General features: G+C 40.5%; 1 protein-coding gene across 1 annotated transcript; it reads right to left on the bottom strand.

The window, feature by feature from the left end:
* Positions 1-4,325: 4,325 nt before the first annotated feature.
* Positions 4,326-15,397, bottom strand: sri (sorcin). Its single transcript, XM_076280681.1, has 8 exons — positions 15,288-15,397; positions 7,097-7,189; positions 6,838-6,907; positions 6,493-6,536; positions 5,742-5,889; positions 5,056-5,169; positions 4,793-4,851; positions 4,326-4,695 (listed from the first exon to the last, which is right to left on the bottom strand). Exons 1-8 carry the CDS (start codon positions 15,315-15,317, stop codon positions 4,669-4,671), a joined length of 585 nt encoding a protein of 194 aa, XP_076136796.1. The 5' UTR covers positions 15,318-15,397; the 3' UTR covers positions 4,326-4,668.
* Between the last annotated feature and the right edge of the window lie 657 nt (positions 15,398-16,054).

The following is a 16,054-nucleotide window of genomic DNA, read 5'->3' as shown; positions in this document are numbered from 1 at the left end:
ACAAGAGGCAAGAAGGAGGGAGATGGAGAAGAAAAGACAGAAGGAATGGGAGGAGAGGGAGAGAGAGATGGAGAGAAAGCTGGAGGCTGAGAGAGAGGCGGCTCAGCTGCAGGACCAGGAGCTGTTGAGGCTGCGAGAAAAGCAGCAGAAAGATAAAGAGGAAGAATGGATGAAAGTGGAAAGACAGAGAGAGATTGAGAGGGAGGAAAAGAGAGTAACTGCAGTGGAGACGCACAGGAAACCAGAGCTGGAGAAAGACATGGATGACGGTAAAGAACGGATGAGAGAAATCAAGCAAGAAGTGGAAAAGAAACAACAAAACGTGAAAGAGAAAGGAACTGAGAATGAAGACAAAATAGCAAAAGTAGAGCAGAGGAAACCAACTACTGAAGGGATCGGCTGGTTGGCAGAACTGAGGCAGAAAGGAGAGACAATCAAAGTTCTCTCCCCGCACAACAACCAGCCTTTTCTGCAGGACACCTCAGTGACGTGTAAGCTCAAACAAGGACAGGCAGAAACAGAGTGGAAGCATGAGGAACTGGGAGATGACTGGCTTGGAGGTGTGGACCTAATGAAGAGTGAGGACAAATGGAGTGAGATCAGCAGGAAGCATCTGCAAAGCAGGGAGGACAGTAGACAGGAGCTGGACAAACAGGGTCTTGAAGGGCAGCAGACAGAAACTAATACATGTGCTGTGGTCAGACGAAGAGGAAGACCTGTGGCCAGAACGATGTATGCCACAAAGCAAACCCTGACGGAGCTGACAGAGCTGAATAAACAGGGCCGAAAAGAGGTCAAGAAGTGCGGAAACGAGGGCATGGACTGCCTGGGTGGACCGCAGCAGAGAGTGGTGAAAGGGAGGAGAGGGAGTTTGCAAGAGGGGCAGCAAATTAGGGATAAAGAACTATTCACCCAGGAACGAAGGGGAGAAGGAGAAGAAAAGCAGGACAACAAAAATGACAACAACAACAACAGCTCATTAACTTTATGTGACGCACACCTTACAGTGAAGGAAACCGAGGAGATGTTGGAGGAAAACCAACAGAGAGAGAACGCACAACAGAAAGAGCTGAGGCAGAGACAACAGCACAAGAGAGAGAACGCACAACAGAAGGAAGTGCAGGATGAAATGGAAAAGGACCCAGAGCAAAGGCAGCAAAAGGAGATGGAGAGAGATAAAGAGCTTGAAAGGCAGAGAGGACGAGAGAGAGAGTGGCAAACGGAGAAAGAAAAACTGCCTGGAATTCAAAAGCGAAAAGAGATTGAAAGCCAAAGGTTTATTGAGAGAGACAAGCAGAATGCAATATATAAACAGAATGATGTGAAAAATCAGGAATTAGACCAACCAAATATGGCAGCAAAAACTCCAATCCAGAAAAAACATAAACCTGTGGAGGTTAGCATGCAAAGGTCTGAATGCCAAAACAGTACAGACAAAGTAGCAATCCATTACGCTGCAAGAAGGAAACGTCCAAGAGGATTGTATCAGCCAGTGGTCCAAGCTACTGGTAATCACCGGCCAACACCACGCCGCATTAAGTCATCCTTACAGAACACTGTCGACCAAACACCTGCCCCAGTGGAGACTCTGCCTGATTCAACACCTTTCCGGCAGAGGGACTCTGATGATACTCTTAATGGAAACAACAAGGACATCATGTCATCTGAGAGAACATTGGAGGCAGAAAGAGAGGTGGCTCAGCAGCAGGAACAAAAGAGAGAAGAGCAGGAAAAAGCAACAGAACAGATACAAATTGAAAAAGAGAGAGAAATTGAGATGGAAGAAAAAAGAACGGTTGTGGTGGAGACGCCCAGGACAACAGAACCAGAGAGAAAGATGGACAGAGGTAAAGAATGGAGAGGAGAAATTAAGCACGAAGAGCCCCAGGTTTGCTCAGAAGAGCAAGTGCATGCCCTGAGCGGAAATCCCCTGAGTCTGGCAGGTGTGAGTGATGACGAGGTGGAGGAGCTGTCTGGGAGCATTCTCCTGACCTCAGCTGAGGACGACAGAACTCCAGGTGCCACAGACTTCAGTAGCGCAGCAAACGCAGACAGTGGGACCAGACAGGCCAAAAGTGTGCCAAGGAGGGTTTTTGGGTGGGTGAACAAACGCGTAAAAAACTACTACCAGAAGAAAATTGAACGGACACATGTGAGAGAAGAGGAGGAAGGAGACCAAGATTACCACCCATGTAAGATATTCAACATGTTCATGTTATTTCACTCATGCATATCAGATTAACCAGTTTCCCAAAAAATCTAATATCTCTAGAACAAAGTTTGTCTTTTGTGTAACTAACCGGTTCCATTTGTTTGTTTGTTTAGGGTATTTTGATTGCCCAATTTCTCGTGCAGAGAGAGAGCTGCAGAAAAGAGAGGAGCTGTTAAAGAAAGAGGCCACACGACAACGAATTGAGGCCTCCTGGCAAAATTGGGAGGCTAAGATCGCTAAGAAGAAGGAGAAGGCGAGGGCTAAAAAGCAAGAAAATCTGCAGAAATGAAAGGATATAGAAGAGCATCTCCGTTATTTAGCAAAGTACTAGTCAGGTCTGTATTCAGTAATGTGTTTTTTTTGTTTGTTTTGTTTTTTGAGATGTTTATTTCATGGTCATGCCAGTTGGTGTGCTTGTATACTAACATTAGCCTTTTTCATATTTCAGTGAGCAGAAAGACCAAGGCTCAACTTCAGACAGGATTTTTTATTTTATTTTACTTTATTTAATTTCTATTTTTTTTATTAACAACCATCATTACTATTATATTTTTCTTTCAATTATTACATTATTATTGTTGTATTGTCATTGAATAAACATTATTACAACATCAGTGTGGTGAGTTTTTCTTTAATCCATCTATAAACAATGAGATATTTAGAGTTGTTTTCCAAAGCAACATGTGGACTCTTTCGCTATCTACTGCTACCACCTACTGGTGACTGTATGGAACCGGTGCTTCAATATTATGTACACAATTAATTCCTCCTACTGTTGCCATAGCAATCACAGGAAAAAGCAAAAAAGAAAAGAAATCTGTCTACTTTACTCCAAAGATCTGATCCAATGAGTAAAGCTGAATTGTTGATCATTAACTACAAAACTACCGGTAGCTCTCTATTCCATGGCAATTATGAAAGTTCACAGTACAGAACTCAGGATGAACTAAATAGAGACAATGAACGAGTTTAAAAGAAAGTGTTATTCTTCATAAAGTCATAATTCATTATTATATTACTTTTCGCTATAGACCAGCTTTTTCTTGGTCAGTGGCGTAATACTTTTTTGTGCAATGTGTAACAAAAGAGAAGTGCATGGCAAAAAATTTGAGTGTAAAATAAGAATAAACTTTGAGTCATGATAAGAATACGCTATGCGCTGCGTTTCTGATGGTCAAAATAGGGCCCATAGTCAGTGTACCTCATTGCCTCCTTTTGGTTTACACAATGGCTGCTGCGTGAATAAGGAGAATTAAGCCTGTAGATGGGGGTTTAAATATTACAGCTTTGCCACCATTTCACATCTCACCTTACAGCCAGTCTATTTTGCGTTTACAAGTCTACTGATTGCCTAAAAAGCATTATACCAACCATTTTATGCCAGATTTCCCATCATAAGGCTGACTCGATATGACCATCCACTTCCCTGAAAAGGTCTCCCATTTCTTACCACGATCCTCCAGAATTTTCACAAAAGTGGAGTGTTCATGAAGACCTGACATCCAGCATTGAGTGAACTGTAGTCTTAGGGTGGAGTGGAGAGATACATCAGCAGTTCTGGATACTCGTCAAGAAAGGGCTTTGTGGGGTGAGACTCCCCATGTGACAAGACCTTACCCATCTGGATACTCCATATAAAAACCCTTCAGAGGTAAAAGTATCATTTGATCAACAGTCAGTTTCCCTCCTTTCAAAGTGTGGAATGTTATGAACTAATTTCCCAATTTACATGTGAAAAAGTTTCTCTTACTTTTACTTTTGACTTTCTGAATAGAAGTCTGTAAAGTGGCTATAAATGAACCACTACAGTTATGTCATCTAATATCCTAAATAATATACACGGTTTCACAGAATACACTACTTTGAGCATAATCCGATTTAAAATGAACAATGTAAATAGCCCATGAAAAAAACTAAACATAACCTACAAATTACAAAACGTTATCAGTTGCATCATACCCGACTAGTTTCTTTGGCAACAAATGTTGGGTGTTTCTCTAGTTTCTCTTTTGAGCACTAAAATACACTGTGAGATACTGCGAATGGCTACAAAAGCCACTGTAGACCCAAACAAGTCCACAAAGTGGAGTGTGCATGGATTAGGCAAACAGAATTCTATTTAGAATTACTTTAATATACTTCATACATTTTTTTCATACGTTTCCCATATGCTTTGGGTTAGATTCATTGTTGAAGGCATGTCAGAGTGGCAATTCACTGCACTGCAGCATTAAATCCAGTTATAGACACCGGAAGTGATGGAAGACATAAAAAACTGAGTTGTTTACAAAAGTAATTTGTGTTAATGGAAAGGTTAAAAAACATAAAAAACACATCATTCATTTAGCAGGCACCTTGCTTTCCCATGCATGATTAATATTCTTAGTATATTGGTCAGTGGTATTATAGCATGCCGTAACCACGGAATGCCACAAAAAGTCCTATGCTTAGCCTCTTCAGCAAGTCATGGTGCACTGGATGAACTGCAGAAAAAGAGAAATAAAACAACACTTACAGTTTATATCCTTACCCACATTTCAAATAAAGAAATAAGAAATTGGAGTTGATATGGAATCTTACGTCATCATATTGAAATGTAGCCGCCCCTTGACCAGCCTGGTCCCTCCTCCGGAACAGATCTATGTGAAACGCAGATTGGTTAACGGTACACTACGCAGGCTCAGGCATTTTTTGTGTACCTTTAAATATCAATGTGGGCTTTCATGGGTATTTTACCAGCTATTGTGAAACATTACTAAAAGTGCTACAGTAGACCTAAGCCATTTCAGATTATGCAGTAAGCCAATTCATCACAGAATAATTAAAGCATAGGTCATATTCACCTGTCAGGGATCGGAGTCTCACACAGCACGCCACATAATCATCAAAGGTGATCTTCCCATGTGAGCTGTAACGCTTCACGATGCTGTTCATGGCTTGAGGGCTCAGTCTGTAGCCTAGACACAACAACCAACACTGGTGTCAACAAACAACACCGGCGTCTACCAGAGCCATCCATGTGACATAAAACATACACCATATGGTATAAAACATTCAATATATGGTTTAAAATAACCTCCACATATTATAGATTTGTCCTCTATAGTGAACCTCAGCATCACAGAACATAATTTAATTACGTTACAGAATTATGGTTTGTATGTTTATGTTTTTTGTTAATATAAAAACTCATTGTTTCCATTGTTTATTGATATTGTTGTTATTATTACTATTATGCTTAATGTAGGCCTTTTCAACTTTATTTGAAACTATGCTATTATTTTTAGATAATGTGATGTTCATACACTGTTGTTAACTTTGGACAAAAGCATCTGCCAAACACCAGAGCCATACCATTACCATAACATGTTATCTAGCCAAACACCAGAGCCATACCATTACCATAACATGTTATCTAGCCAAACACCAGAGCCATACCATTACCATAACATGTTATCTAGCCAAACACCATAAGCCATAGCATTACCATAACATGTTATCTAGCCAAACAGGTGGAGGTGGCCCATACCCATAGAGGTGACCGCCTGATTCATCTCCTGAGAATCCACTGTCCCACTTTGGTCTCTGTCGATGGACGTAAAGTGCTGCTTCCATCCGTTGAGAACCATCCACAGCTCTTTGAACTCGTTGAAGCCCATGGTGCAGGACATGTCTCTCTAGAGCAAAGCGCTGTTAAGGAGCATACTCACAGACTGAGAATCATCTTTCCCATTTTGGACATTTGGACAAGTAGAAGCGAGGGCATCTAAACAGTTTCTGTGCATGCAGAAGTGGGAACCAAGGAAATTGACAGTACTAGCATCACACCCTGCTGACCCAGGACTGTGCGATCACTTTCACAAGGGCAAAATAAGTCCCTTCCCAGGAGTAGGAAACTCTAAGCAGTCCCAACACTGCTGATTGGCAGCAGCGATGGTGGTTGACGTGTATTAGTTAAAACCAGAACTGCCAAGAATTTCAAAACTACTACAACTACCAAGGCATTTTAAACTCAAAATGTCACCAGCAGAACTATTTTCCTTTTTTAAGAAAGTCATTTTTTTTTAAAAACAGCACAGCATTTCTAGTGTTAAACATGGCGTGAGTGGAAGACAATGACCAGCACTGTTTTCATGTGGTCTGTGCACACTCTTGTGTTCGAGTGGAGGTGCACTGTTTTCATGTGGTCTGTGCACTGTCTTGTGTTCGTGTGGAGGTGCACTGTTTTCATGTGGTCTGTGCACTCTCTTGTGTTTGTGTGGAGGTGCTACAAAAGATACGTCCAGCATGCTGATCATCAGTCGACATGTTTCCAGGTTAAAAGCTGGAAGTCAGACGAACAATAGTAAGCATCATGATAATCATGATAATACAATACATCATGATAATACAAACATAGATCTTAGGAAAGGTTCACATTACTGCTGACAATCAAAGCAAGATAGTTGTTCTAAAAATCCATTCATTTACTAAATAGTCCTTCTTTGACTTGTAAACAGAGAAAATTATTTCACATTTTCACAGAATCATTAGGTTCTCAAACCTTGGTCTGATTCAGCTAAACTGCTTCTGTACAAATCAAATCTGTTCTTTCTGTCATAAAAGAAGTCGACGTAAACACTTACGTTTATATCCCCCAGAGAAATTGGCCTGGGTTAGACATTGTTGAAGCTCCTCTGCTGATATCTGGCCATCCTATGTAACCAAAGATACACATCTCAATGCATACAGTAACAAATGCAAACACAACATCTAAGCAAAGGGGAAATGATAATAAGCATTCTAATCAGAGGTGAAACTCAAAGTCCACACCTCATCAACTCCAAACTACACTGGCAACTAAACAGGAAAAAACACACAGAAGCACACAGACCTTCAACTTACCTGGCCGGCAACAGCAGTGAAGTATCCATAGAGAGGGTCTTGCTGCTGGCCGGGAAAGCCTCCATAGCCTGGGGCTCCAGGAGCACCTCCGTACTGACACACAGAGGATATCAACTTCATCAGGATCAGTGCACACATCAACACTAGAGCCTGACCGATATATCAGTGTGCCAATATTACCGGCCGATATCAGTATTGCAGTTTATAAATTAAGTAAAGGACAGCCAGCCAAATACTGATCCATCATCTACAGATTCAGTATTCTCTTTCCAGCTTAATACTGATCCATCATCTACAGTTCCAGTATTCTCTTTCCAGCTTAACATGACGCCAAACAGTAAAATAATGGATCATGCATCAACATTGGTTGAGTGGTGGAGGCTAACTTGATTGTCTGTGTATTTGTGAAACATAAACACGGTTACCGAATTGAGCTGAAATGGAGCTGTTCCGCAGTTGCAACGCAGGCAATATGTTCAAGCCTGAAGTCATATGAGAGTATGGGGGCTGTATTTTGCACACCAGCGCATGGCGTAAAACTCGTTTTCCACCCGCACAAAGTTTAATTCGGTATTTTGCACGTTTCTTTTTTAAACATTGCGCCCAGGGGTGTGGCAATTAACAACCTAGGGAGGGGCCTGGCGCATTGTCTAAAAAGTTATAGTACACCTGGTCAGAAGTCTATGGCGAGTTGTTTATATGTTATTTTAAGAGCGCATTGTCAACAGTCATATTGGCAGGTGCACGCACCATCCTTCTATCATTCATGAATGCACACCAGCACACGTCCATGCAAAACATTACAAATTGCACGATTACAATGGGAAACATAATTAGAATAAAGATATTACGAAATACTGTACATCTCATGATGAGTAGTTATTCACCATCATTTGCAAATTGGTAATGACGGTTAAAAGTGATTAGGGGAGAGGCGAGAGACACGTATGGAGCACAGCTGAAGACGCACGGTCACGAGATATAAGCAACTCCTCTGCAGGATAAATGTTGTTTTATTCAGTCATTTGAGCAATAGAGTAAGTGTTGCTTTTTCCAGCCTATGTTTTCGATGGTAACCCATTGTCAGTCAATAGTGAAAGTAACTGCATATAACTGTCTTGTCGTTGACTGACACCTTGGTGAAGTTAGTTTCACTTTGCCAATGAGGCATAAAAAAAAAGGTTTGGTTCCTGTTGGTTGTCAGTTGAGGCCATGGGTCGGTAGGGAATTGTTTTTTTTTATTATTTTTATTTTTTTTCAGTGGCAGTAAGGGATAGGTAGAAAATCAATCCCTCCAGGATTTCGCGAGGTTTTTTGAGACTGTTGTGACCTAAAATGCCTGGATGGAAGTTGCGGTGATTTTAGCTGTTTCTTGTGGAGAAATTGCGGGAGGAAGTGAAAATGGCAAAAATAGTTTAAATTTAGGGCAATTAAGGTTACAGTAGTAAGACCAAAATCACACTGATAATCTTGATGCTTATTAAAAAGGATAATCAAAGGTAAACAGTAAGGATTACAGAAAATCAAAGTAGGCCTACTTTATTTGTAAAAATGCTTTGACTGAGGTAATTCACAAAGCAGTATAGTAGAACTATCCAAAAAAGACAGTCACCTAAAGAGATGGCATCATGTCATATGTTTCAATACATTTATATATTTTGTAATTCATATTAAGTTCATATATTTAATAATTCATAGTCTGTGGCCTGCATAATTACTAATATCCAAGTAAGTATCTAGTAATTTCATATTGATTTAAACTATTTGACTACACTTCTGTTTAATGTCATTACATTGGTGGTGTACGTCTAATTGACTGCCTGCCCCTTTAAGGTCGTGAGAGTAGCCTAATTACATTTCTGAGTGGATTGGAAGGCTTGCATCTCACTGTGTTCGGCTACGAGTGTAAATCACTTTTTGCATAGTGCATTACCATATGTGGATGCAATTGGGAATGTCTTCTATGTCATTAGTTAAAATAAATGTTAAAAAAAACAACTCGAATGAAATCATTCTTGGATCATAGAAGAGGTAAATGTCTTGCAATTTTATTAATTTCTATGATTTTGGTAGCACTACTCAAACTAAGCCCACAAGCTAGCAAACATAAGCTTGACATAAACATGACATAAGCTAAGGACATATCCAGGTAAACGTTTGCCAATGGGTTGCATAGCCTACTCAAATGTCAGTAAACCAAGTAGGCCTTAATTAACTTACTTTCATAGCCTAGGTAGGTTAGCAACACCAGGTTGAGATGCAAGTAAGCAGATCATTAACGTTAGCCTTCTATTTATTGTCATCAAAACTGCAGAGGAATGAACACTTAGGGCAGTCTTTGGTGTCATATGCAGAAGGTGCAGAAGTAAGTGTGCCATCTGGCTCAATATTCTGCGCGACTGTTGCGGTAGGTGACATTTCACAGTGAAACTACGATGATTGGTCAAATTTGCGAAAAAATTGCGGTGTTTGGACAAAATTGCGAGTGCCTTGGTAAGTGACGAAAACAATCGTCTTTGTGAACAGCTGTGCATAGGCTACTTTGTAACAGAGAGAATACGCTCATCCCTATACATAAGGCAAGGGGTAATTAATGTAATTATAGTTCGCCTTTTATTTGTGGATTTATTTAATGTAGCCTAGACTATTTAGTGTTATTTCTTCCCCAAGCTCATAAAATAAATTTGGGTCGCACATAAATTGACGGGGTCGGTCGGAAACCGGAACCCAAGAAATGTTTTTTTTATGCCTGAGTTCAAATAATAGACGAGTGCAAATGTGTGAAGGCTATGCTAGGTTTTAGTAAAGCATGGTTTAGGAATGACTATTCCATACGGTCTCCTTCAAATGCGACGTTGAATGGCAAAATAGCGATGCATTTATTTGACATATCGCGCTTTGCGCCGTTAAAGGGAATGGCAGATGTCATTCTCATTGGTTTAAATGATGTTACGCCCCAAACACACCCATATGACTGATTAAAAAACCTAGGAACACCTTGTTGCGCCATGCGCTCCACGTTTGATAATGAAACCCCTCCCAATGTGAACTGGATATCCTACTAAATTTGAATAGACTTTTGACGAGTGACGATGCACTTTAGAATGTCATGATAGGGCATGTTCTTACATTATGCAATTTTCCTTTCCAGTCATGCAACATATATTGCACTGTTTAATGCTGTTGTAACCTGTTACTATTGCACTGTTTAATGCTTTTAATAGTGTGTAAAAAAACAAACAAACAAAAACACTTCATAAAGCATAGGCTAAAGTACATACCGTACCGTATTTTTAGAACTAGATTTTTTTTTAAAAAGGTAGGTCTTATGTTTCTTATTCAGTCCTGGGTGTGTTTTGGGCGTAACATCCTTTAAACCAATGAGAGTGGCATCTGTCATACCCTTTAACAGCAAGCAGCGCGACTTCAGACAGCGCATCAGTATTTTGATGGTCACTGGCGAATTTGAAGGAATCTGCTAGCACGTGAGACCGTATGGAACAGGTATGGTTGCCAACTTTCTGATATGAAAATAAGGAACAGGGGGGTTACACTTCAGTCAGTACACCGGGATAGTGACTTCAGTTAGTAGAGGGGGGTATTGATATATTTTCTTAAGTTGCTTGTGTTTTGTCTAGCGTTTTGTCTATTTGCATGTGTTGTCATAAATTGCAGGTCGTTTGCACTGGTTAGCCATCGTACTTTGCTCTGATGAGAATTGTCCTTGTAAATCGCTTTTGATAAAAACATCTGCAAAATTATTAAATGTAAATGTGGTGAGGATTATATATAATGTACTTATTTCCACACAAATAGGAAGGCTGTGGTTCTATGTCTACTTTCATTTGAATTTGTGCATGCGGTCACAGTCTCTGTATGTAGTCACGCAGTTGTAAGTTAGAGGAGTTAGAGGACTAGTGACAAGATATACAGTCTCTCTCTCTCTCTCTCTCTCTCTCTCTCTCTCACACACACACACACTCACACACAAATAGGAAGGCTGTGGTTCTGGCTGTGGGAAGCCACACACACACACAAATTGGAAGGCTGTGGTTCTATGGCTGCTTTCATTTTGTGTATACTGTCACATAGTCTGTGCATGTAGTCACGTAGCTCTTACAGGTAGTTTCATGTCCCATCCTATAATGGGTTTTCAGCTTTGGGTTTATATACATTTTCTGCCTTCAGTAAATGTCATGCTGAGGTGAGTTTAACAGGTGTCACCTTTACATTATCCAAAGCTGCTAGACTGTAGTTGCTCTGGAGCTACTGTATTGATGTTGTCTATGTGAAGAGATCAAACTCCCAATAGACTTGCAACAAGGTTTCCCTTTATCTCATACCAATCGTGCATTCTTCGTTCATAGTCTAACTTATTATACTGATCTGTCATGGATTTGCACTGAGTTAATTCTCAATAATACGGAACAAAATGTGTTCCTTATCAGTTCAATACGGAACACATCTTTTTCCTTTCAAATATGGGACGATTCCATATTTTACGGAACGGTTGGCAACCCTAGGAACAGGTATTCCAAAAAAACCATGCTTCACTAAAACTTAGCAGAGTATACACGCATCTGTACTCTTATTTGAACTCATTAGAAAAGTGAAACTAACTTCACCGTGGTGTCATAGTCAATGACAAAACAGTTATACACAGTTAATTACTTTCACTATTAACTGACAAAGGGTTACCATCGAAAACATAGCCTGGAAAAAGCAACGCTTACCCCAATAATGTTCGAATGACTGAATAAGAAACCTAAGGACATTTATCCTGCAGAGAAGTTGCTGTGCTTCATATGTGCCTCTCGCCTAATCACTTTTATCCGTCATTACCAATTTGCAAATGATGGTGAATAACTACTCATTATGTTTCCCATTGTAATCGTGTAATTTGCATGAATGTGCGCTGGTGCGCGTTCCTGTGGATGAGAGAAGCAGGGTGCGTTGTGCACCCACCCATATCACTGTTGATTATGCGCTCTTAAAATAACATATAAACAACTCGCCAAGGATTTCTGACCAGGTTTTTCTTGGTCAATAATGATTTTTAAAGGGTGTAAGATAGCAATTTTGGATCATGCGCCAGAACACACCTTCTGCCACACCCCTGGGCGTAAAGCTTAATAAAAGTACAGCGCATGGCGAAAACTCCGACAGTAAGATAAATAAACTTTGCATTGGAATAATAATCCGCTTTGCGCCAGGTTTTGCGTCGGGAAAATAGGACCCACAGTATGCTACAACACTGATGGTGGCCAATACAAACACCAACCACTTATGGGACTGTCCAGAGAATGAATTTGCCCAAGCAAGCTTTCCATTCTGTGCTTCAGGTGCAATGCACAATAAGATGCTTAGAATGCAAAGGTCAGCACCACTGTTGCATAACTGGCGTTGTTGATTGCACTTATCTCAGAGTGGACAGTCATTTATTGTGCTGCATTCCAGACAACTTGGGCGTCGGACTTCAGTTCCGACTTGTTCCAAATTTGGAAGTGGGAACTCTGACTTGGAGTGGCATTTCATTGGGGTCAAACTTCTTGAACTCCAAGGGGCCTATTTTGACGATCTGAAATGAATGGTCAGTGGCGAAAAGCTTAAATACATTTAGTGGTGTGTCCAATTCACATTTGGGACGGTTTAGTTATTAAACGTCGAGCACATTGTTCAAAAAGTTTTTTCTTCTGTTTCTTAATCAGTCATAGGTGTATTTTTGGCATAACATCCTTTCAAGCAATGAGAGTGACATGTTCCCTTTAACAGCAAGCAGCGCAACTTCAAACAGCGCATCTGTATTTTGCCAGTCAGCGGCACATTTGAAGGAATCTGTTTGCATGCGAGACAGTGTATAGAACACAGGGATTCCACTAAACCTTGCTTTACTGAAACCTGTTTGTGACTACATGCATTCTACAATCGCTTTTTTTAACACAAAAGGCAAAGTGACACCATCATCACCGTGTTCTCATAGGCAAAACAGTTCTACACAGTTATTTACTTTCACTATTGATTGACAAGGGGTTACAAGCCTGAAAAAGCAACCCTTACCCCAATACAGTAATGTTTGAATGAATGTTTGAAGGCTATTTATCCTGCAGAGAAGCTGTTTGGGACTGCTTGCTAAGGGCTGCTTACATCTCGTAACCGTGTGCTTTACATGCGCCTTTCGCCAGGGGCTGGGGCTGATTTTTTGGGCTTTTTGCCTTTATTTGGATAGGACAGTGAAGAGTGACAGGAAGTAAGTGGGAGAGAGAGATGGGGTGGGAATCGGGATCCGCAGGTCGGATTCGAACCTGGGTCCCCATGGGCGCTCGGACCCGTACATGGTACGGGCGCTATAGCCTGCTGCGCCACAGCGCCCCCTTCCCAAAGCCTTCTTAACGCTATGTAGTTCGTAACCTTAACATTTTACATATTTCCCGAAAGGTACGAATGTCTTCTGTACGTCGTTCATTGGTAAAAGTGGTCTGGACTCTAGAGCACTCTTAGAACTCTCTTAGCTGCACCTTAGCAATGTTTCGGCTCGCGACGCTAGTCACCACCACTGTAGCCTACAGCAATCTTTAGACATATCTGTTGTTCATGCAACTCATATGGCACAATATCACTGTTTTGATTCGCCAATGATTTTATGTAAGTAGGCTAATTAAGAAAATTGTTTCTGGAAATGTTTTCACACAAATAATAAAATGTGCACGCATTTGAAAATAATTAAAAGCTTTATTATCTTATGTCTTGCTTTCCCCCCCACCATCTTCTACATGTGGGGGGTTGCTTTTATGTTTATTGCTAACCAATGGCACAGAATTCTGAATTAAATGAGGCTGCTGGTCAATCAGCTGTGATTAAAAAACAATAAAAATTCTATTAATTCAAATAAGTTCTATATATGGAGTGATGAAGGATGGCATAACGGGTAAAGGTGTTAGGGGGTTATATAGCTGGTGTCATGCCTCCCCGTGAAGTGAAAAATCAATTTTCTGGGCAATCGATATCAATCAATTCAGTACCTTCAGGGTGGACAGTGCCTTGTACGTTGGGCATAAGGAGCTTTTCATAAGAAGACTCCTAAGGGACAGTTTGGGAACCACGACTATAAAGGTTTACCTTTGGAGTCTTCGTAGCTCGCTAAGAGTGAACGGCCCCAGGTTTTTCTTGGTCAGTGGTGTAATGTTTTTTAGAGGGTGTGAGATAGCGATTTTTGGATCATGCGTCTGACCACACCTTCTGCTACACCCCTGGGCGCAAGGCTTACTAAAAGTGAAGAGCATGGCCAAAATTCGCCACTGACTGAATGTAAGATAAGAATAAGCAGCGGGTTGCAATAAAAATAAGTTTCTGATCATCAAAATAGAGCCCTAAATCTGTCTGGAATGAAATTGGGAGACCACCCCATCTATCACTTCTGAGTTTTCTAGAAATCAGCATTAGATTATTACTAGGCCTAACAGTTCAATGAGAGGTTAACCAGTTTACCAGTAAAACTGTGCAGTACTAAACTATGTCTGAATCCTGTCCAAAGCATAACATTGTAATTATGGAAACGGAATGTAAGCTTAAACACCAAGGGGAAAACTGAGCAAGAAATATAGCCTGAAACACCACAATCACCTTAGGCTACGATGTTATTTTTCACAAAATAGCCTATTTTTGCCTTTATATCAAATCTGTTTAGTAATTTAATGAAGTTTTGGACATGTAAAAGTGCAGTAGCCTAGGCTAGGCCTATTATGTGTAAAGCCAACACAACAGTGAGGGAAGTAATTTCGCTCAATTAGCCTAAACGAGACGATGAGATGAGGAAAAAAACCGGCGTCAGTCATTCACGCAATTTGAGACCTACGTGCCCATCCCAACACACACCGATCTAATTAAATGTGTAGTAGGACTTTGCTATCGTGTGTAAAAGAGCTGTGTAGCCTATGTCTAGTTTTCTGCATAATCCTACTACAAGAAATTACTTTGTGAACGAAGGTAGTGCAAATGAAGGTTAGTGCAAAATGGGGCTCGGTTCAGGAAATACAGTAAACTATGAACATTAGCGCGTTTCGTTTTCCCCATTCGATGTTTTCTGTTGACAACAAAAATCAGCCTAGGGTAGGCCTATGCTATGCTGCTCCTTAAAATATGACAAAGCAATGTGTAATCTAAAAGTGGTCGGAAAAATATGTTTTATACATACCCCTCCGGGATGTCCTCCTGGGTAGCTCATAGTTGAAAATTCCTGTTGAAGTATAATGTAGCCTACCAACACAACTGATCTATGCCGGACGCCCTTCCTACTTAACAACCTGCCCTCCTATGGGCGTGTCTCCTGGTTAAAGACGCACACACCGGTAGGCTATGAAGATTGCGTTACTAGGCTACGTCCTTCGATGTTTTGACGTTTTTATAATTTGTACACAAGGTGGCGTGAATCCTTTCCTTTAATCACTCATAGACTTCCACTGTCACAGACCAAAGGTGAATCATTTTCCCGATAGCTTGGCTTTAGAATCAAGTCTTTGTTTTTTGCCTATTATGAAAACTGAATAGCCTACATGGTCAATGAGTGGAGTGCACGCACATCTACAAAATGTAAACAGGTGCTGGGTATAAGGCTTAGCCGACATTTGAAAAATAAAAAATCTCTAAATACAGTCACACACAGATATACACAGGGACAGTACAGATATACAGTCATTACATAGAATCATACTTTTAGTATCAAAGTGACCTACTAATGAGAAATGCAGAACATTAAACCACATATTGGAATATTGGGTATAATGCAGAACATTAAACCATATATTGGAATATTGGACATAATGTTCTATTCCACTTTCTCTCAAACCTCATGTCTGTTGTTTTTTGTCCTCCATTTCCCTGATATTTCAACCAGGCAACTAAGATGTTAAGAGGTCAGGGAAACTATAAATAAAATAATGATGACATATAAATAGAAGGGCA

The sequence above is a fragment of the Alosa pseudoharengus genome, unplaced genomic scaffold (genome assembly GCF_046254945.1).
Source record: "Alosa pseudoharengus isolate Yale_2024_CS ecotype anadromous, Long Island Sound unplaced genomic scaffold, YU_APseudo_1.1 YU_APseudo_1.1_scf_12, whole genome shotgun sequence".
NCBI lineage: Eukaryota > Metazoa > Chordata > Actinopteri > Clupeiformes > Clupeidae > Alosa > Alosa pseudoharengus.
Note: the sequence above shows the minus strand (reverse complement) of the source record. Positions and strands in the feature narration are given on the sequence as shown.

Coding starts and splice junctions, on each gene's coding strand:
- sri (XM_076280681.1), bottom strand. CDS start 15,317: ATGAGCTACCCAGGAGGACATCCCGGAGGG. Junction 5,170..5,741: donor TCAGGCGGTCACCTCTATGG/GTATGGGCCACC, acceptor TGTTGTGTCTAG/GCTACAGACTGAGCCCTCAA. Junction 4,696..4,792: donor CTACATTTCAATATGATGAC/GTAAGATTCCAT, acceptor CTTTTTCTGCAG/TTCATCCAGTGCACCATGAC.